This window comes from Bidens hawaiensis, unplaced genomic scaffold (assembly GCF_021521415.1).
Source record: "Bidens hawaiensis isolate Kalapana, Puna unplaced genomic scaffold, B.hawaiensis_p1.1 tig00050490_1, whole genome shotgun sequence".
NCBI lineage: Eukaryota > Viridiplantae > Streptophyta > Magnoliopsida > Asterales > Asteraceae > Bidens > Bidens hawaiensis.
The window spans coordinates 12,255-35,850 of NW_027499032.1; the positions used below are offsets into that span (position 1 = coordinate 12,255).

Genomic DNA, 23,596 nt, shown 5'->3' on the forward strand with positions numbered 1-23,596 from the left:
ATATTTAGTTAAATATATTTTTAATCAACACATAGTATATATAGTTTAAGCTATTTATCAATTTAAGTATCATAATTTAAGGGTTTAATGTGTTTTCTAATGACACTAACGAGTTACTTTGGCTCGAGGGTGAGCATGCCCTTTTAACCATGTGAAGAAACACTAATCGACCCCGGCAGACTACGGATAATCTGGGGGTTAAATAGATGTTTCCCACGAGGGTTAGGTCCGGCAAGATGGTTATTCTTCTGATGACCTGCAAAACAGACACCGTGAGCTCGTCACTGAGAAGGGGGGGTACCTCCTTGTGACCACCCTCCGGCGTGAGAATCAGACTAGATTGCTCTTGAATATAAGTGTATATTAAGAGAAATAGCTAGAGAGAAGATGATAATAAGATGATCATACCGTTCCAAGGTGTTGGAGTATTTATAGCCGAATGTAGGTGTCCAAGAAGGTACAGCCGGCTGTATAATATTCCTTTTCTACCAACTGTGGGCTACGCACGTGCCGTGCTGGTGGTTGGTGGGTAGGCAGCGGCTGATAGTGACATGGCCGGCTGTGTACTATTCCTTTTCCACCAACTGCAGGCTATGCACGTGCCACGACAAGGGTTGGTGAGTAGGCAGCGGCTGATAGTGACATTAAGTACTAGAGCGTGCTGCTCGTCGTACTGTTGTCAGTGAGCTGTCGCGGCTGTGGACTACGTCGAGTGGGCGCGTCACGCGGCCCCAAGTGGCGCGTTGGGGGAAGCCATGTCTAGCTACCAGGAGGGTAGGCTGACAAATGAGCTTCGGATTCTCCATGCCCGGATGCAGCCGCGCGTCGAGTTGCTTTGTCGTGAAAACGACAAGTTAAAGGCGACGCGTATCCAAGAAGTGGCTCAGGCGCGGGCCATCTGGGAGGAGAACAGGAGACTTTCCGCCGTTGCTGCGGAGAAGGAAAAGGCCTTCAAGGCCCTCGAGCTTGAAGTTCAGGCCCGTCTCGAGGCTCGTTCCAAGGCTACTCAAGCTGTTAACGAACAGCTTAGGTTGGCTAAGGAAACTGCGCGGAACGCGACCGAGAGGGCCACCAAAGCTGAAGCTGTTGCTGAGCCTCTACGCGCTGAGAATGAGGAGCTTAAAGCCAAACTAGAGAGGCTTCAGCAGGCTCATGATGCCTTGGCCATGGAAGACGCCAAGAAGCTTCAAGAGATCTTGGACCAGAGGGGTATGCTTGACCATACTAAGCGTAAGCTAAAGGGCGTTGAAGAGGCTGCTGCTAAGGAAGTGTTGCTTGCCAACCTTAACAAAAGTGAAGCCGAACGCGCCCGTAACCAAGCTCAAGCTGCCCTCCAGGAGGCTCTGATTACCAAGGAATGGCTTCTACGAGAAGAGTTGTCGCAGGTAAGCTTAGCTTCATAATATCTTTACGCTTTTCTTTGTACTTAGAAAAGGTTTCGATACTTTGTATTTTTCCTTGTAGGTTGTGCATCGGATCTTCACGAACACATCTTATGACGATGCCATGAGCGCAGCCCTCAACGCTTCCCATGAGGATGGGGAAAAGGCTGGTTTCTTGCTTGGTCTGGGGTTTGTTGAGAAGGGCATCCCGCCTTCCAACTTCCCTCTTTATGACGTGGACACTGAAGCTGCCTATGACCAAGCAGTGAACCAGTATGCTGCCTTCCCGCATCCGGTGGTGGAGAAGGTGAACGAAATTGCTGTTGCTGATGATGGGCTAACCATTCTCAAGACTTTCCTTGAACCGCCACAGCCAACTGATGGTGCGGGTACAAGTGGGTTTGGAGGGAGTGGTCCTGAAGTTTGAACCTTGAGATCCCTTCCCACCGTTAGGATAGATTTATATTTCTGTAGGCGGGTAGATACCCGGCCATTCTTGTAATGTTTGAATTTTTTATGAAATATAAATGTTTGTGCGGGTAGGACCGCCAATTTCACTGGATGACTTGCTTTATAAACGTTATATGACTTGCTCATGCATATTATAGCTTAATTTGGCACTTGTTTTGCCGCATAAACAATATATGATTCGCTCGTGCATGCTTTAGTTTAACAGCAATTTTCCAAGTGTTTTGAATAAGTTAACCGTTCGACGCGCGGTTGTCAATAGGTTAGTGTTCAGTTTCCTCTATCATGATTGTGCGGGTAGGACCGTCACTTTCATTTAGTGAGATGACCAGTCTTCACCTATAACTGACCTGCGTGAAGGTTTGCCGTTTTTTGTGTTTATGCGGGTTTTGCCGCCGTCCACATGCAACGACGTCTCCACTTATTTATGCGGTGAATACCGGCATATCAGTGTTTTGAATAAGTTAACCGTTCGGCGCGGTTATCAATAGGTTAGTGTTCAGTTTCCTCTATCATGATTGTGCGGGTAGGACCGTCACTTTCATTTAGTGAGATGACCAAACTTTACCTATAACTGACCTGCGTGAATGTTGTCCTCATCTCTTACAAATTTTTGCCGTTTTTTGTGTTTATGCGGGTTTTGCCGCCGTCCACACGCAACGACTTACTTCCCCACTTATTTATGCGGTGAATACCGGCATATCAGTCTGGAAAGTTCATAAGTATAAATGTAAGACCATCAGCGTCAATGTGGTAAGGAGAATCATTTCCATTAGAAGTGGCTCTGGGCCTTTTCTTTACAAGTTTGGAATTGATCTACATGCAACCTGTGTAATTGAACTCCCTTCATGTTCTTGGGATGGGGGTGTCATCGAGCCTTTCGAGCCGATATTCACCTGGTTCGGAATCTCGTTGTTTACGCAGTATGTAGTCTCCAACATTGAAGCTGCAGTTTCATTCGTGTTTTCCCCAACTGGGGTTCTACACGCATTAGCCTGCTCAGCATTCATTACGCCACGAGGTGCGTGAGTTTCCCATCTCTGACAAATGCTTCGACGATGTCCTTCAAGTCTAAGCATTCCTCGGTGGTGTGGCCTCTTGTCCTGTGGAAGTCACAGAATTTTCTTTGATCAGCGTTTGGACGCTGTCGGATAATTGGAGCCTCTGGCCATGGGAGCCTCTCGGTGGCGAATATCTCGGTGACACTTTTGGTGAGTGGCGTCCATCTGGAGTTCCGGTTCGACGACTGCATGTTATCCTTTCCGCCTAACCGAGGGCGAGAGCTGGATGAGGTGTCAAAGTTTACCCTTGACTGCCAAATGCCTAGCTTCCTCTTTTTGTTTAGTCGGGCGGTGAGGACGTTGTTTTCTCTTGTTTTCTGGGTGTAGAGGTTTGTGCTCTGGGGAAGGTCTCTACCCAGTTGCTTTTCCGTTTCCGCGAAGCGTTTAGCTGCTGTCATGATGGCATCCCACGTGGATGGCATGCCGTCTTTACCCGTTAAGGTGAGGATGAGCTCTGGGTCCTTCGCGCCCTGGATGAAAGCAGCGCGAACAAGATCTTCGCTAATAGTGCCCAGACTTAGCTTCTTTGAATTGAAGCGCGTGATGAAGTCTAGTAAAGACTCATCTTCCTCTCGGATGCAGTTGAGGATCGTAATTGCTCTTCGGTATACTTTCTTTGTTGACTGAAGTGTTGGCTGAACTTCTGCTGGAAGTCCGCCCAATCGTAGATGTGGTGGACCGGTAGACGGTCAAACCACGCTCTGGCTGCTCCAACCAGCGTCATCTGGAACATATAACGCCATGTGGGTTCCGTCCAGTTGCTGACGGTTGCCCCCGCTATGAATCTGTTCAAATGATCGTCTGAGTCGGATATACCATCATAAGTGCCGATGTTGGACATCTGTTTGGCACTTCTCGGGGCGATTGCTTCCGCAATGTCCCTTGCAAACTTGGACGTTCCCGCATTTGTAGCAGTTGGTCTAAAGGTTTTGGAGAAGTCACGTGGGTTTCCCCCCGCGTTCCTTGGTTTGAAGGTTTCTTCAAAATTCCTTCTCGGTTGGAAGTCCGTTTCCTGACGCTTCCCTTTCGCCCTATGGCGAGGGTTTGCGTCGGTGTCGGATTCCTCCCGATCATCGTCCGAGTATTCGCACTCACTGCTCATGTTGAGCTGTTGTCGAGTGCTTCCAAATTCGTCAGCCTGTTGGATGGAACGTAAGCGTTCGTCCAACTCAGCTTGGAATTCCTTCTGACGTGCTTCCGCCCACGCTTTAACTTGTTCAAGTGTTTGGCGGGGGAGCCTCGTCGGTTGTCTTTCCACCTGGGTATCAATGAATCCCAGGGGATGATTGTTTACTGCACTTGCCCCGGCTTGAGTAACCGGGGTAGTGTTCGTAAAATTTACTGCACTTGCCCTGGCTTGGGTAACCGGGGTAGTGTTCGTAAAATTTGTGTACTCGCCGGTGTTCCCCCCAGTAGCTGGGGTTGTGGTTACCGGAGTTTCTTGGTCGCTCGTTGGCCTTGGCAACGGAGTAACCTTAACCATCTTTCCAGAGGTTTTGAAAAAACTGAAAAAGAATTAGTTCTAGCTTTTATGCACGGATGGCGCCAATGAAGAAACACTAATCGACCCCGGCAGACTACGGATAATCTGGGGGTTAAATAGATGTTTCCCACGAGGGTTAGGTCCGGCAAGATGGTTATTCTTCTGATGACCTGCAAAACAGACACCGTGAGCTCGTCACTGAGAAGGGCGGGGTACCTCCTTGTGACCACCCTCCGGCGTGAGAATCAGACTAGATTGCTCTTGAATATAAGTGTATATTAAGAGAAATAGCTAGAGAGAAGATGATAATAAGATGATCATACTGTTCCAAGATGTTGGAGTATTTATAGCCGAAGGTAGGTGTCCAAGAAGGTACAGCCGGCTGTATAATATTCCTTTTCTACCAACTGTGGGCTACGCACGTGCCGTGCTGGTGGTTGGTGGGTAGGCAGCGGCTGATAGTGACATGGCCGGCTGTGTACTATTCCTTTTCCACAAACTGCAGGCTATGCACGTGCCACGACAAGGGTTGGTGAGTAGGCAGCGGCTGATAGTGACATTAAGTACTAGAGCGTGCTGCTCGTCGTACTGTTGTCAGTGAGCTGTCGCAGCTTTGGTCAGATCTTTTGTCCATACCTTGGCAGGTATAGTACAAAAGGTCCTCCAGTAGCGTACGGACTGGCTCATTTGGGCGGGAGAATTCCCGGCTTTGGGCGGGAGTATTCCCGGCTTGCTCATTCCCTCTTCACGTGACATTACTGAATTATTTGAGAATTAGTGCCTTGTGCGTGTAGCCTTGCTGTGCGGGTAGCCTTCCCTGATGGCTAGTATCCGTAGCTGCGGGAACAGGCGGAGTACGTCACCATTGGGAGGCTTTTCCTGCGGGAACAGCTTGCGTACTGCGCGTAAGGACGTCGCGTCTCTGAGCATGGTTGGTCCTGCGGATCCAGTTGGTCTTTGCGCAGACGTCCCTCTTTAACGTGAGTCTTGCGAGTTCAACTGCGCAGACGTCTCTCTTCGAGGTAAGTCTTGCGGGTCCAACTGCGCAGACGTCCCTGTTTAAGGTGAGTATTGCGGGTCCAACCGCGCAGACGTCCCTGTTCAAGGTGAGTCTTGCGGGTCCAACTGGGCTCTGCTGGGACCTACCTCTTCACCATGTCTAACCGATTTGAAATATCTTTTACTATTATTTACTTGATCAATTTTTACCAATCAAAAAATTTTTTTTGAAACATTTTAGTAACAAACCTCTAGGATTTACTATTATTTACTTGATCAAGTAAATAATAGTAAACGAACCTCTAAACATTTGGTCTTTCAAATATCAGGAATCCGATTTAGATAAAAATTTATTGTTTAACTATAAAATACGTAGATAATCCTAGTTCAGTTTAGAGGTTCGTTACAATCATAACAATCATCACATAAGTTAATGTAAATGAAAGACACAAAAACATAATGTGAACATAACTATTGCAAATATGAACAAAATTTCTTAATAAAATAACCAACAATTGATATAATCAATAAACATTTTTTGTACTTTACTTGTCTTGTAGCTTTAATGCAACAAAGCCTGCCAAACCTAGCCCAGCATATGACAAACAAAACAAGTTAAATAGAAATAATCGCCATTGCCCATTATACACAATATTATTATTACTGTGACTCCTATTAAAACAAAATTGACACCCAGCTTTTCTTGAAAAAAAGAAAAAAAAAAATCTTTTTCCGAAAATTGATGCCAAATTCACAAGATTTTGAACGAATTCGTTAAAACCCAGATATAAAAACCCATTATTTCATCTGGGTTTTCATTTTGTTGGCCAAATTAACAATCTTGATGAGTTGGGTTTTTGTTCTTCAACAAGATTTTGAACAAATCCTTTAAAACCCAGATATAAAAACCCATTCTTTCATCTGGGTTTTCATTTTCTTGGCCAAATTAACAATCTTGATGAGTTGGATTTTTGGTCTTCAACAAGATTTTGAACAAATCCTTTAAAGCCCATATATAAAAACCAATTCTTTCATCTGGGTTTTCATTTTCTTGGCTAAATTAGCAATCTTGATGAGTTGGGTTTTTGTTCTCCAGCAAGATTTTGAACAAATCCTTTAAAACCCAGATATAAAAACCAATTCTTTCATCTGGGTTTTCATTTTCTTGGTCAAATTATTAATCTTGATGAAGTGGGTTTTTGCTGGTGTTCTTCAATGGGGAATGTAACCTCAAACGTAGCTGCAAAGTTTGCATTTTTCCCACCGGACCCACCAACATATGATGTGTTTGAAGACGACACAAGGCTTGTGTTTACAGGGATTACAGCAGACAAGAATGTTGATGTTCATTTGATTGATACAAAAGGCGGCAACAAAGTTGTTGCTACTTTCTGGAAGCATCCATTGGGGAAGTTGACTGTTTTGTATTCTCATGGTAATGCTGCTGATTTGGGCCAAATGAAGGAACTGTTTATTGAGCTTAGAGCTCACCTCAGAGTTAATATTATGAGGTATAGTTGTTATGATATATGAAGTTTGTATTTAGTTAATGTTTGCTGGAGTAAAATTATGTTTTGATTGTGTTCATATGTGTTTTGTTTCTTTGTTTTATGAGGTACAAAATAATAGTTTAATACTGAAATAAGGAATTAAAGTAGACGCGTAAATTATGTTAATCAATGATTTAGGCGTGTTAGGCTAATAACATGAAATGATTGAAAATTGCAAAATTTGGGGAAATTCTTGGTTGACCAAATTGAAACCGTAGTTGGTGAATTTGGGTACCGGTGTAGGATGTTTGCCACATGATCTGGCTTGACGAGACCTTTTTGTCCACTAGTTATGGGCCTGTAAATCCTTCCATAGCCCAAGTTATGTTATTTTGAAGTTTGAGCCTTTTCTGGCATGTTTCCCGTGTCTAGCTGGTCCAGGTAAGAGTCTGTTAATTCCTGGATCAGCGTCAGTTTTGGGGCTTATGATCTAATTGGTATTTCAAAGTTAGGGTTTTTTTTTTTTTTTTTTTGCAAGTTTGTTCAGTTCTTGGAAATCTTTATGTTTTATGGTTTTTATGTGAATTTGTAAAAATTGAGGTTTTCGGATTTATGCTCTTGGGTTAATATTGATTTTGGTTAGTTGCTAGTGTTTATGATATTATGATCTATGATCTGATCTTATTAGATTATTTAGTATCATGTAATCACCTTCGAAACACGCACATCCAAACGTTCCCTTAGTGACATTAGTGATTGGTTATCAAAAGAAATTATGGTATTGATTATTATAAAGGTGTTTGCATTGTTTCCTGGTGCAAGATCCATTTTTTGAACAAGGGTAATTTGGTCATTTTGCAAATCTTTTATACAAGTTCTGTTTTTATCTCAATTTTGCAAGTTAGTTAAGCTAGACTTTTTATAGGGTCGTGCTTACTATGTTCAATACGATAGCTGAGTGACAATTTTAGATGTCTTGAAAGTTTGTACCGTTTTATTTGCCATATAGTTAAACAGACTATCTTTTATAAGATCTTGATAACTATTGTGAACTCTGTTACAAAGATGAAAGCATTAGTGAACATGGTGCCATATACGTTACACAACTTGTAGCATCTGTATCTTTTTATAGTAGCATATTTGACCTAAAGGGTCAAAGTATATATTTTTATCACAAAGTAACAATATTTTGTGTATTTTATATGGCAGTTATGACTATTCGGGATATGGAGCTTCCACCGGCAAGGTAAACCAAAATGCTAGACATAATTACTTATTATACATACACACGTGCGTATGCATTTATTTCACGAAAACTGCAGCATATTCTGTTTTAAGATGAATTTACTTTTGTTAAATTAGCATGCTAATAATAAAGTTTAACGATGACATTGATTATGATCCACTTGATTTTCCTTATTTAATGTTAAAATGGTATTTTAAAAACTTAACTCTCAACCGAGTTTTTTTACTAAACCATGTGCATTTAGACATCTTCCTTCTCAAAGTAAACATAGCATCCTAAAATTACCTTTCTACCCACGCGATCATGTTAACCGTAAAGCATTGGTACCTTCGATCCATTGAAATATACATTAGATATTTAACATTTTTACCAATAGTCAGCACTTGTAACAAGTTATTAATCACATTTTTTTTCTTCATGGTTAGTCATCTGAATTCAATACATATTATGACATTGAGGCTGTCTACAACTGTTTAAAAAACAACTATGGTATCAAACAAGAAGATTTGATCTTATACGGACAATCCGTTGGCAGTGGGCCCACGTTACACTTGGCTTCTAGACTGCAAAGACTAAGAGGTGTTGTTCTACATAGCGCTATTCTTTCGGGAATACGCGTCCTCTATCCTGTTAAAATGACCTTCTGGTTCGACATTTTCAAGGTAATTTACAAGTTTACCCTTCAATCATTTGTCCTTCGGTTCACTAAACCTTATGTTGTTTTTGCTACAGAATATTGACAAAGTGCAGAAAGTCAACTGCCCGGTTCTAGTCATACATGTAAGTAACCTTCAATTCTTCAACTCGCCGCGCAAGTTTTTTTTTTGGTCATTTAAAAGTTGTGAACTCATTTGAATGATAGGGTATGAACGATGAAATCGTTGACTTCTCACATGGGAAACGATTATGGGAGCTTGCGAAAGACAAATATGACCCGTTGTGGGTCCAAGGTGGAGGTCATTCCAACCTTGAAAGTTTTCCAGAATACATAAAACATTTGAGTAAGTTTATAAAAGTAATGGAGAAACTTTCCTTACAGAACAAGCAACGCCTTTCTTCGGTCCCAAGTATCGAAGAAGTCAAACACAACCGGTGTTTGAGGTTTGGAGGAAAATGAAGAAGATGATTGTGTTTTGTTATGAAGAAATCTTGATGGCCCGAATTGAAAGTTTGAAACTTGAAACCGCAGATCAAGAAATCTTGTGTTCTTGACAACCTGGATAAAAGTTATGGTTTTTTTATCTGTTTTTAGGGGAAATTTAATGTGTGTTGTTTTTTATGCTTTTGCATTTGATGACGGTTGTAATTAAACTGTTAGATTTTTTTTATGCTAGATTTTTAGATTCTTTGTTATTGTGATGTGAAATCAAGATTTGAGAATCAAAGGGTGGAGAATCTTGAATCTTGAATCTTGAATGAAATGATGAGATGGTATGATCTTTTTATTGTTTTTATTATATATTGAGAATCTTTTACTTGATATTAGTTTTTTTTAAACCAACGAATAAAGTCCAGCTATCTGTAGTAACCCAATGGCAAAAGGCGATCCCATACGCTCATGATCATAGATAACGCTGGGTAGCTCAAGCCTATCATCTCCTGTTCTGGGGAAAAACGGCCGCCCGAAAACCCATTTTGATAAAACCCGGTTGGGACCGTATTTGAACTTATGGCCTCTATTTCAAATCTTCGCTTCTCCTCTAAATCCAGTTGAGTTAAAGCTCATTGGTTCTCCTTTTTTTTTTCTTTTAGAATGACGACTTTCTTTTTGTGGCACTTTCCAAATTGGAGAGCCGCATTGCCTCATTATGGCTAGACTATGTTGCCTTAACCAGGCCCACGCTGGCTTCATAGTTTGGCTTGGACGTTCTCCCGGAAAACCATACTGCCGACTGGCACTTGACAGTCGTGTCGCCACAAGAGCAAAACTCTCCGGCATAACACACAGTGGGACGAAAACCCGGGTGTGCTTGGGATTCAAACTAACAATCACTCAAGACCTAGGTCATTGGCTTTATGGTACAAGTATTGATTGATGCATAAGGTACAATTTCAATAAATGAGTTTCAATTTGTTATGATTTGGTAACTGCTTTCCTGTCGTGTTGTTATAAAGTTATATAAATTTTGTATGTTACTTAAAACGATTTTTATGGAATTCACTCGAACTTAATGTGAAAAATACACAAATTTAACATGAACTTCCAAGTTTGGGTTTAGTCTAAAGAGATTTGCGTCGACCGTGCGAGCCAGGCCCGTCTTCAAGATTTCGAGTGTTCTAAACGAGTTCTATAATATGGACCATTAATGGGCTACTTACATGTGTAATTATGTATTGGACTATTGGGCCATGTATGCTAGTTAGGGGGGGGGGGGGGGGGGGTTTGGCTAAGCTTCTAAAAATGCTTTTTTGCTTATTTGCTTTTTGAAAAGCAAAAGCAACTTTTGAAAAGCTTCAATTTGAAGTTTTTGAGGAAGCTTTGCCAAACACATTTTACTTTTTAACAAGCAAATAAGCAAGTTTTAAAATCACACCCAAACAACCCCTTAATATGTTATTATGGGTTTTAAAAAGAGTAATGGGTTTAACAAATGTTTGTGAGTTTATATATATAAAAGGAAGGAACCTAGGATGATCCTCCGCGAGATCAGGGTCTAAGCGGCTTCTGGTGCTAACCCTACCTCGAACACTTTCAAATAAGTGAGTTGTGTTAAGGTCGAATTGACAGGTTTGTGGGTTGATCTGTTTATTTATATAGTTCCAAAAGAAATGGTTTTATGTCATGACTTAAATTGATTGGATAAGGGATATTTTATGTCTTTAGGAGAAAATAGAGATGAAACAAGTATTTATGTTTAAACCTCATTATTTATATATTTTTGTTGTAAATTTTGTAATTTTCAAGTATTAATATGCATAAAAAAGAGAGATTAAATGGGCTGTATTCGTGTTATGAATTTATGCACTAAGACACAATTTCTAGTTAACAAAATTTGAGGTTAAAACTATTATCGTGCTGTCATTTTTGTGCAACTTAACCTTGCTACAAATAAAACGGAAATTGGTCTAGTGGTAGCCTTATTATTTTGCTTAACGGAGATCGTGAGTGGAGGTCTCGCTGAAGCTATTTGTTCCAGGTTGGCCGAGGCGCTTTTCCAGCTGTGCATTTCCTTGGGATATATAGACCGGCTCATCACGTTCTGTTCTTCGGACAAAATGATTGTTCCGTGTGTCTGGCCTTTGCTGAAAGTTAGCTACAAAATTAGAGGCATATAAGTGGCATTGGAAATTGTAAGTCAAAATAATTTGTCAGCAATTTGACTTTAGTTAAAAGAAGATTCCCTATAGTGTCTTAAGATGCTCAAAAGGCCACCTCGCCCACACTAACACATATTTAAAAAACAAGATTTATAAACTATTCAAATATTTCATACATTATTAAACTTGTCATCCATGTAATATGATTAAGAAAAAGATTAGTGATACATAGTGTAATTTTAAATTATTAGCATGTTTGATTTGATGATACATACAAATCATCCTCCATATATCAGTTTTAATCAAAAGCCTAGTGGATGTTATTAATGTGTGAAACCAATGTTTTTAAACCGGAGACGAATAACTAGTCGGACCCTCACTGATTTAGTTCACATGGCTTTAAGTTTTAACAGATAGTGAGCGAACTAGTCTTTTTCTTTCTTTTTTTTTCTTTTGTTGTTGTATTGGCAAATTATTGTATTGAATTGAATCGGATTTTGCGACTGGATTGAGCCACCTCATATTTGCAAGCTGGGTCAGTCCTAACCCGGCTTAAGAAATTTTATGTCTCCTCAATTTATAGTAAGAAGTGAATAAAACTTCTTATATTCCTGCTTGTAGCAACACAAAAGAGAGATCATTTAAAGTTAAATTAATTTTAAAAATTATAAATGTGAGCACCAAGATTTTGAACTTTTGCTACAAAATAAAATTACAATCATAAACTTATTTATTATTATAGTTTTAACTTATATGTGATTTTTTATATTTATGATTACTCTTATATGTTATAACTTATTTCGTGGGATAATGATATAAAATTATATAATTTTTTATACATTTTCTTTTCTGTTTATTTAAATTCAATTTAATTAAAGGTTTATTTCAAATTATTTATTACTTCTACCAGTTTTAAAAAATCTTTTTAAAACATTAGGTGAAACATTATACCTAGGATAGGAAGATCATCGTATCAACATTCTTAACAAGTGACGTGTGTGCATTAATGCTACTATTAAAATAATAGATTTTTGGTTTTTACTTTTTAGGTTGTTACGCATTATAGACTTTTCCTGCAAAATTAATTTATATCGTTACTATGTTGAGTTAATATAAGCTTGGTAAATAAAGTAATATAACTCGAAAAATCAATTCAATTATATTTTAGAAATTTGATTTAGAAAAAGACATAGGTCGGTCATAGAATCTGGCGTCTTAACTGACATAAAACAATTACTAGATGGAATCGATCACTGTACAGTGTTTGATATAGTGTAAAAAGTTTTTAATACCTCAGATAACAAATTTCTGTGTTATTTAGAAGTATTTTCATTTTCTTGAAAGAAGATGAGACGAGAATAGAGTCATTTATCATTAACATTAACAATAGATACCAATGAAACATATCTTCTCTTCAACATTCTTGACGCAAGTTAGCAAATATGTAATAGTTGATAATAAACGACCATGTTCCCCTCCCAAATGAACTCGTTTTAATCTCTTTACACTTGTATCTTCTTTCTGAGTTCGGACCAACAAAATATTTAAAAAGGTTGACACGTTAAGATTTACTATGAGTTTAAATTATTTCTCATTTCCAAACAAAACTGCTTCTCCTCACAAACACAATTTCCCTTACAACTAGGGAACTTGTTATTGCGACAAAAGCGAGTTTTTGTAGTATAATAAAAAAATTTTGGTTAAATCTAAAGTGATGTTTAACATTTTGATAAACACTACAACCTATTGTTTATCATTTGTTTCACTTAAACCCAACTTTGTTCATCAACTAAACTATTTTTCAGCTTACACCTTTAAAATTTTTATATCAAATATGAAGGATAAGTAAAGTGCGGTTTTTATCCATGTGGTTTGTTCAAATTTGTTATTTCAGTCCGATAATTAAAATTTGCTATTTCCGTCCTAGGCTTTCATTTTCGTTGCAATTCCGTCCCAATAGTATGTTCAAATACATTATGTCAGTCCAAAATATGTTCGCGAAAATTGACTCTATGGACGGAAATAGCGAATTTAAAACATTTGAACGGAAATAGTAAATTTAAACGAACAACAAAGATGAAAACCATAGTTTACTTTAAATGAATTAAAAAATTTGGGTTGGAAAGAAGATAGCTAGGTAGGATGTTGGAATAGTAAACTATATCAACATCCACACTGTGTTACACAAAACCTAATAACCAGACAAAGTATAGTAAAGTATATACTAAATCCTATGAAAATTTGACAAGTTATATGATTACTAATTAAGCTGTAAGGCATAAGCAAATAGTGGAGTTTGATTGAAAATATGACAATGATCTGCAATGAGTAATCCACTTATTACTAAAAGTTGTTTACCACTTACAAGGATTAAAAAAGAAACGGCTTAGTGGTCATGCGTGATTATAAAGTTCATGGGACTTTATAATTATCCTTTCCTAGTTGACATTTGTTCAATAATTATGCTATCATGATGTTTAACAAGCCTTTTTTTTTGGGTGTATAATTAAGATTTTATATGTATTGATCTTGCGGTTTTGAAATGCATGTCACTGTCTTTTTACATATGCTACCTCACAACTTTCATTATGAATGTCGACTTAACGGTCACTTAACTTACCTACACCATACTCTTTATGACGAACGCCACAATCGGGTAATTCAAAGTGAATAAGAATGGATAGAAAAGTTTTGTTATGAAATTGACATACCAAAAATCAAACCAAAGGCTCCCCTTTTATAGTTAGGGAGCCATCACTATGATTAAGTTGGAACGACACTTTTGTGAAAGAGTATGTTAGTTGATTGTTATAATTGTAGGTATACATTTATTAACATCAAAAGTGGATTCGCCCACAAGTTTAACTGTAATTATATGTATCATAGGATTAGGTTTTTTTTAGAACAATCTGAATCATGAGAACTTTGAGAATTACATAGAAAACATATAAAAACAGTTTTACTTTTTTTTTTCATATGTATTATATGTAAGTTGCATTTATTAAAAAAAAAATTTACAGTAGTTGTTTTTGCATGAGTCTACCATTGAAACATGTGTAACGAGGATTTACAGATTGCTGCAGATACGTAACGCAAATGGATGTAAAATATGTAACATGCGATAATGGTAATTTTTGTTGATTCTTTTAAAAAAATCTCTTGGTTTTTTTATTTATTTTTTATTTTTTAAGAAAATCCTCCTAAAAGTGTGTAGAAGTTCTTCCGATTTCTATATATTTTTAAAAATATGATTTTTTAAGTACTTTTTAAAATTCTCACGACTCATCGGAGTTCTCAAAATATCCTAATTAACCCTAATATCATATATATACTACTAGGTTTTTTTATTTTATATATATATAGACACACATATATACATACATACAAAAACATTTATAAAATAGTTAGTTGTTAAGAGTTTCTTAAAGTTCTTAAGAGTTCGAAACTCACCTGTATACACACATCATGCAATTAGATAATAAATCTTATATAAATAATAGATTTTCTAATTAAACTAGATGTATAAACTTAATTCCAACTGTGCTTGACTGCTTGTTTACTAAATCATACCAATTCTTAAAAACATATTTCTGGACTGTATTGTTTCACACAAAGCATTTTGTTTGTAAGGTAAACTAATAAAACACTTTAAACTGAGTATATTTTGTACTAGGTTAGAACCCGTGTATTACACGGACTCATAATAAAGTGAAAATAAAACTAATAATATAAATAATTGCTTGAGTCCATCAATTGTTGTTCACATAATACATTTTCTTCTAACTTATTGATTTAAATTCCTCTAATAAACCAAAACCTACTTAAGTCCAGCAAGAAAGACGTAATCGTCCCCAACTTATAGGAAATATCCAAGGAACAATTCTATGAATACACTGTAGACTCGCCCAATCAAACAAATCCCATAGCCCCTTTCGGTTATCTTTGCAACACCGACATGTTTATCTAAACCCTTGAAATATGAATCACCAAAAAATTGTCATTAATTTCCAACAAAAAAAGCTTCAAAATTTGCTATTAGCAGTATCTGGGAAATGGGAACGTGAGATAGACAAATCTTACCTTTATCTTATGAGAGAGTTTCCAACATAAAAAACTCAATTAAATGATCAAGGAAGCACGAGTTTTAGTTAACTTTTATAAAAATTATGAAATTCATCATGTTTTCAAGCAAGTTATTCCATGCTTTCCTACTAATGATATAATGAATGGTGAATTTCATAAGGTAGGGATGGAAAGCTTTACACAATGCTATAGAGCCAGATGATAGTAACCCATCCCAACCCGCTCCCTTAATTCTTGCAAATTATCATTCTACATGCGCTACCATTAAATTAGTCACCTAAAAGATTACATTTTTTTATATAAAAGAAAAAAAAAGATGCAAGGTATGTATAAAAATATGAAAAATGCCTAACTTTTCGAAGTAAGAAATTAACAGGGAGAGAAATGTGATCATCATAACTCTTTTTTGCGCCATTTTGTTGCAAATAAAATTTTATCATCAAGGTTTTATATATAATCAAAGTTTGAAAGTAAATTCGGATCTATTAAATATATTTTGAAAAAAGTATGAAATCATATATACATTACAACACTGACCGAACATAGTTGGCTGATAGTTTATTGTACAATTATAATTGACAAAATCTACTAAAATTAAGGTTGGAGGGTTCACATAACAAGGATGATTAAGAATTTTTAAACGAAATACCAAAAAACAAAATCATCACAAGGATCTAATGCAATCACATCAATCACTGAAGGAAACAACAAACAAATATATATATTTAGGGTTTACGTTTCTTGAAGAAAGACAAAATCAAATCGATTTAATACCTATCATTGAAGTAAAAACATAAGATGCTAAAATCGATGATTACTTAATCAAAACGAACCCTTCAAAGCCCCAAATATTTCGAGGTTAGGGTTCTTCGTACTAAAATATTTGTAAATCAATCGAATCGCCAAACAAAATCAATGGAAAGTGTGTTACCAAGAGTTTTACTTTTACCTTTAAAATCTGCAGAATTTTTGTCTGAAGAGGCATTATCTAGGGTGTTTAATTGGAGAGGAGTTACAGATATGTTGAATTAAAACTTGGTTATAACAATTTAAAGATCCAAAATATAACTTCTGGGTCAGGTAGTTATCCACCTATAACTTCTGGTTATCCACGCCGGATCCGAAAATGAACCATATAATGAAAATGGGTTTTATTAAAAGGTGAGGAGGGTTGTGAAAGTGACAAGTGACACAAATTGGTATTCTTTTATTAGAGTAGATAGATTTATATGAGGAAAATAAAAAAGAAAGTTATTATGCATGTTTTTGCTTTTTAAGGGCACACTTGAGCCTTGTTATTGGAAGCAAAATAACGTCGTGACATATATGCGCCACTTCAATCTATTCACAAAACCTCTAAGTTTAGGCTTTTTTTTTTCAATAGCATTTGAAACCACCTTAATACTCGGGTGAAATTTTTATGAGACGGGATATCAATTGTCTATAATGATTTTGATGTTCTAGGCCTAGCTCAACCAAAAACACTATTAAGGAAGAAACTCACCACCGTACTAAACATTTTTATTTAATCATTCCTCTCTATTAATATTATTGAAATGATTAGTTGTAAGAATATAGATGAGTTTTGGACAAACAAAAGTCACGGTTATATTCTTTTAATACATAACATAGATCAAAATAAAAGTAATTATATATTTTTAGACTAATAAGCATTATTGTAACATTATAAAGTAATAAAGTAATTTTTTTATTCAATACATAATCCATAAAAGTTAATTTTACATTAAGCTCACAAAGAAAAATACCCTTTGATTTATATAAGACAGAACATATACGCTTAAAGCGAAAGGAATATGTTGGCATATTTTTTTCTTTCTCATAAAAACGATTACAGTTATAAAACAATATTGCTTTTGTAATACCATGATTTGTTTATTTTTATTCATGAACTCAAGTACACCATAACCCGCTCCGCGGGGGAGGGGGTTATGGATTCCAACACCTATTATGGATTCCAACACCTATTATTTTGAATTCATCATAAAAAATAACTTTTTCCATACTTGAATTTTTTTTACTTTGTATATATTGAGTTGGTAATGGATACAATCAGGGCCGGCCCTTGGGGGGTGGCAGGGTGGTCGACGGCCACAAGCCCGACACCCCATTAGGCCCGATTTTTTTTTTAAATTATATGTATTTTTATTTAAAAAACGATATGTATTTAATGTTTAAAAACAATTACATAACCACTATAAATTCATGTAGAAATTGTTAGAATACATTAATCATGTAGAAATTCATTTAAGTCTACATTATTAGAAATATATATTAATTAAATATTATAAAGGTATATTAGTTTTATTAATCCCAACTATTGTCTTTTGTTCATTGCCGGTCCTAACTAATAAATTGACTACTAACAGTCCTAACTTTTAACGTATTTGTTCTTAATGGTCTGCGACTAACAGAATCCTAATGCCGTTAGTTTCAGGTCGTCTGAAAAACGTTTTGGCCGGAAAACACCACCTGAACACCGCAACCACCACCAATTGACTCACCCGCCTACCAACTACCACCACTTGAGCACCATCAACCGATTCCGATGATGGTTCTAGGGTTTCCGACGACCTCAATAATTGGGGATTTTACTAGAAAAAGGTTTCTAAAGGTCCGATACAAAGTTACCAAGATGTTTGGGACGAAAATGTTGAGTTTTCGGGAAAAAATTTGAGTTTTCTGGTGACCTATAACTAACGACGTTGGGATTCTGTTAGTCGCGGACCGTTAGGAACAAATACATTAAAAGTTGGGATTAATCTGCTAAGGACACCTTCACACCCCTTAATACGCCACGTATAGGTCTATACGCGGCGTATAGTGTACGATCTGACATCTAGCCTGAACGACAGCCATAGGCTTGTCGTATCGTACCCTATATGCCGCGTATAGGTCTATGCGCGGCGTATTGGGTTTGTATATTATTGGAGCCTGACTCCCTCCCCTCCCTGTCCATCCTTTTTTTTTTCTACCTCACCCTCACCTTCTCCATTCAACCAACAACAACAACCATTTATTTCCGGAGTCAAACGAGGAGGAGCCGGGGTACGCCGCTAACGGTCATTTGGACTTAAACCAGGTTTCGTTTTATCTTTATTTAGTACATGTTAGGACGTAGTTGTACATGTTAGGACAGATATTTGGTGACAGGTTTAGTTTTGTTATGTGACTTTTGAAAAAGTAAACTATATTTTTAGGCACCGACCGTTATATTACACAATGCCTACTTACTATATAGATATCACGTATATGTTTTACGGTAACACTAGTTCGTCGGGCCGCTTAAACTATGTTTCTCGTACTGTTACCATTATTGTTTAAATTTTTATTATATTATTTCTATTAAATATTAATATTATTATTAAAATGTTATTGGTATTAAAATTTTATTGTTAATAAAATAAAATATTATTATTGTATCTATTAAAATATTATTATTATGATTATTAAAATAGTATTATTCTAGACATATAATAATAATTATTAAAATAATAATTTTTATATTATCATTAGTATTAAAATATTCTTATTATTATGTACCTGATGTACGCCAGAGATTCAGATGCGGGTGTCAAGCGCCGGCGCAAGACGTTCGGAGGTACGTTTTTATAGTGTAATGTATAATATAATATAATATAATATAATATAATATAATAATATGTTATTATTATATTATATTTTAATATGTTATATTATATCATATTATATTATGTTACTAGTTTTACAGCCCGTGCCACACACGGGATAATTCAAATTATAAAATTATAAGTAAAACAAATAATTACATAGCGTATATGAAAAAAAATGTATTACATCTATGCTTGTATCTATACAATGTGTACATAAATTGATTTTATTTATATCACAAAATGATTTTTTTAAATGAACTTAATAAAAAAATGCCCGTGAAAAAACGTACCCGGGAATGTTTATTTCTATTGAAAAATTCATTCTCGGTGCCATATATGTATAATTGAAAGACTTTTAGTTATGAACTAATTTCGGAAATAAAGCTTCTCATACGGTAGTAGTTCTAACCACTCAATCTAAATACAAAAGAAGCGTTACCTTTATTTATATATTTAACAATTTACCACCCATCAAAGAAAGGATAACATTAAACTGTAACAATGGATGTTCTTCAAGAGCTATGTTTTTCTGAGCTACACTATGAAAAAGATTTTGATAAGTTTCAGAGAGCTTCTTGACTTTGTCATAATGACAACATAAAAAATAACATGTTAACCCATTTAATTTTTTGAATATTTTGTTTCATTTGAGCATAGTTTTGCCTGACATGCTTCCCATACAACGTTCCGATCACTAATGAAGAAAAAATTAATGTTGACATAAATATTTCAAATTTGATAAAAGTTAGAAGCATTGATAAGCATGGGGGTGACATGTCGAAAGTGTTCGCAATCTTTTCTTATATTTTAATAGTTGAGGGAAAAATAGTCAGTTTGCCAAATCCCGACCTTTTGATTATTTCAAAAAACGCTCTTAAAAATAAATTTGAAACCAGAATCATGTTTAAAATTCTAACTTTCGTACTTTTGATATTTTAAAGTCAACACTTTAAATCCATAACAAATTTGACAATAAATCTATTTTGCATTCTCAAACTTTTAAAAATACTCAAAATTTTCATTTTTGACCCGTAATAATTTTTGACCTAAATGCAGTTAACTTGTACCAAACAATCTATTTACCAACTTTTAACCCATAAAATCAAATTTAAGTTCCAAAAAAACACGAAACAATTTTCATTTGAGAAACATGGTTTGTTGTTGATTTTTGAAATTCACCAAGTATTTTGAAATATATAGTAAAATATAATATGTTAATATTTATATTTATAAAAATATATAGATATTATATAAATATTGTGTAAAAGGAAAGTGAATCATTATTGATTTATTACATATATTACGGTATATTAGTTTTGGAGGGAAAAAAATTGTAAGAATTAACCAAAACATGACAAATGTCTACATTTATGTTACTTTATTAGAATAGGTAGATGTTATATTATTTAGGTTATATTATATTATTACAAAAGGGTGCGGGTTATGTCGGGTGGGTGCTGGGTTTTCTAGAAAAGTCCACCAGTTTTGTCTTGTTATGATTTTTTTTTCTTTCTTTTCTTTTCTATTGTTATTATTAATGTTATTTATGTTTATTATTATTATTAATATTATTTACTTATCAATAATATATTATTATTCGAAATTCGACAACGGGTGTTCAGTTGCATGGCTTATTTGGGAAAATTGACAGTGCGAAACAAACTTTCAATTTATTGGCTGGTTTCGTTATCGACATCTTGAAATTAGTTGTAGGGGCTTACTTGGGAAAACTGGCATTTCCAAACGAACTTTCAATTTCTTGCCTACTTTCGTTATCGACATCTCAAATCTAGTTCTTCGATTTCTTTGAACTCCAACTGTCTTGACTGTCGGTCACCACTGACAACCGTAGTTGTGTTGACTCAAACACATATCAGTCGTCACTAAGCTTAAGCTTAGGCTTTTTATTGCTTTAATGTTTAGTTGTGGGTATTGTAAGTTGATCATGTCGCGTATGCTAAAAGAATTATCGGCTTATATATACACATACATATATATAGTAGATGTGCGGCATAAGAATTCATTGCTCGGACATAACCAGCACCAGATCGAGATATTAGTTTGATGAGTTTGAATCTCTCGGATCCTCGGTATCCGCTAACGGTAGCGATAACCGGAGCCCATACTTTGGACAGAGAAGTGGAATTCAGTCATTGATCCAACATAACGAGCAACAGATTGAGATATTAGTTAGGACTTACCTGAATAGGTTGGCACGTATGCTGGCGTGGGGTTAGGTTCGGTTTTAACGATGACATTAACATGTTTGCTTAAAGCTTTCGTTATCTTCGGCATAATACACAAATGAAGGCACAAACTCAAATAACAATCCATACAATAGCGTTGTTGTTGTATGGATTGTTGTTTGAGTTTGTGCTTTCATTGTGTATTATGCCGAGGATAACGAAAGCTGTAAGCACATGTGTTAATGTCAGCGTTAACACCGAACCTAAATCAACGTCATCATATGTGTCAAACGGTTCAGGTAAGTCCGGGATAATATCTCAATCCGTTGCTCGTTATGTTGGAGCAATGACCGAATTTCCACTTCTTTGTCCAAAATATGGGCTCCGTTATCGCTGTCGTTAGTCGATACCGCGGATCTGAGAGATTCAAACTCATCAAACCAATATCTCGATCTGGTGCTGGTTATGTCGGAGCAATGAATTCTTATATCGCACGTCTACTATATATATGTCTGTGTATATATAAGCCGATAAATCTTTTAGCATATGAAAGATGATCAACTTACAATACCCACAACTAAACATTAAAGTAATAAGAAGCCTAAACTTAAGCGTAGTGACGACTGATATGCGTTGAGTGAACACAACTACCGTTGTTGGTGGTGGCCGAAGGTCAAGACAGCTGGAGTTTGAAGACATCGAAGAGCCGGATTTGAGATGCCGATACCGAAAGCATCCAATAAAGGGTTCGTTTGACACTGTTAGTTTTTCCCAAGGTAGTCGCTGTAACTTATCAAGTTGTCCATAACGGCATCAGCCAGTAAATTGGAAGGTCACCTCGCAATGTCAATTTTCCCAGACAAGTCCTGCTACTGAGAGCCCTTTGCCGAATTCCGAATGGTAATATGTTATTCATAAATAAAATAATATTAATAAAAATAATCATAAATAACAATAAATAACAAAAAAAAAAGAAAAGAAAAGAAAAAAAACAATAAACATAATAAGACAAAATGATGGGTTTTTCTAGAAAAGCACTAATACATCACGTATAGACCTATACGCGGCGCATTAGCTTGATGACAACCTGCTCTGCAAAAGCAAGGCTAGGTTGTCAACTAGTACGTTATACGCTGCGTATAGATCTATACGCGGCGTATTCCTTTTGCTGAATTATTGGAGCCCGACTCCCCTCCCTTCCCCTCATTTCCTTTCTCAATTATAAATGCAAGCGTGCGTATGCTTTCGACGTTCAACCAAAAAACAACATAACATCTGTACTATATATACCCAGAATGTCTTGGTTTAACCATTTATTCCCGGAGGAGGAGCCGGGTTACGCTGCTAACGATTAGCCTGGCATGTCGTGGTTACCCGACTTGAACCAGGTTATGTTATATATTTATTTAGTATGAATTTGGTAGTTTTGTTTTTACTAACACATGCTACATTACGTTTTGTCAGGAGTATGTCGGGTATGATACCCATCCCCAACAACCTTATTGTCAGTCCGAACAGTTTAATGGTAACACTGGCTCGCCGGGCTTGCCAAACTTGAACCAGGTTTCGTTATAGCTGTTATTATTATTTATTATTATCACTAGCACTGTTATTTGAATTTCTAATTTATGTATTGTAGGAGTACTTTGTGTCGGATTACGGTAGTCAGCCGGTGTACCCGTCACATGTCGCCAGGTCGGATTATGGAGGTCAGGCTTCGTCATCGTACCAGCCACCAGTAGCAAATGATCCTTTTTATGGAACCGAGTCTTCATCGCACCACGGGTGAAACGATCATGCTGGGCCAAACCCAAATAACGAAGATGAGTACGATGACGACTATCTACGCGAAGTGAAGATTTCGTATAAAACAGATGCTGTAAGACACCGTGTGTTTTGCTTAAGTTAATGTTATTTATTTGTATGTTATTTAATAAACGACTTAATAAATAACGTAAAACTATTTCAGATTTTTGAGAGCCGCGAGGAGCTGGAGAAGTAATGGGTAAAAATTAGAGGATGGGAGCATGGATTTGTTGTTGTGGTCCAGCGGTCAAGGAAAAACGATGTGGACCTTGCATGCAATCGTGGGGGCAAACCCAAAATAAAGGCTACGATGAGACGTACCAGCAGCATAAAAAAATGTTGTCCGTTTAAGATCTTGGGCAGGTACGACTCGAGGGGTGCCTGTTGGAGGGTTCAAGTGGTAAACGAGACTCACAACCACGATCCCGTTGAATTCGAGGAGGGGTGTGCGTCTTTTAGAAAAATGAAAAGCGACTAGCTGGAT

General features: G+C 36.5%; 1 protein-coding gene across 1 annotated transcript; it reads left to right on the forward strand.

Moving 5' to 3' along the window:
- Positions 1 to 6,076: 6,076 nt before the first annotated feature.
- Positions 6,077 to 9,261, forward strand: LOC143598554 (uncharacterized). The gene is made up of 5 exons (XM_077076746.1): positions 6,077 to 6,904; positions 8,093 to 8,129; positions 8,555 to 8,791; positions 8,862 to 8,909; positions 8,992 to 9,261. Exons 1-5 carry the CDS (start codon positions 6,609 to 6,611, stop codon positions 9,244 to 9,246), a joined length of 873 nt encoding a protein of 290 aa, XP_076932861.1. The 5' UTR covers positions 6,077 to 6,608; the 3' UTR covers positions 9,247 to 9,261.
- Positions 9,262 to 23,596: the final 14,335 nt, after the last annotated feature.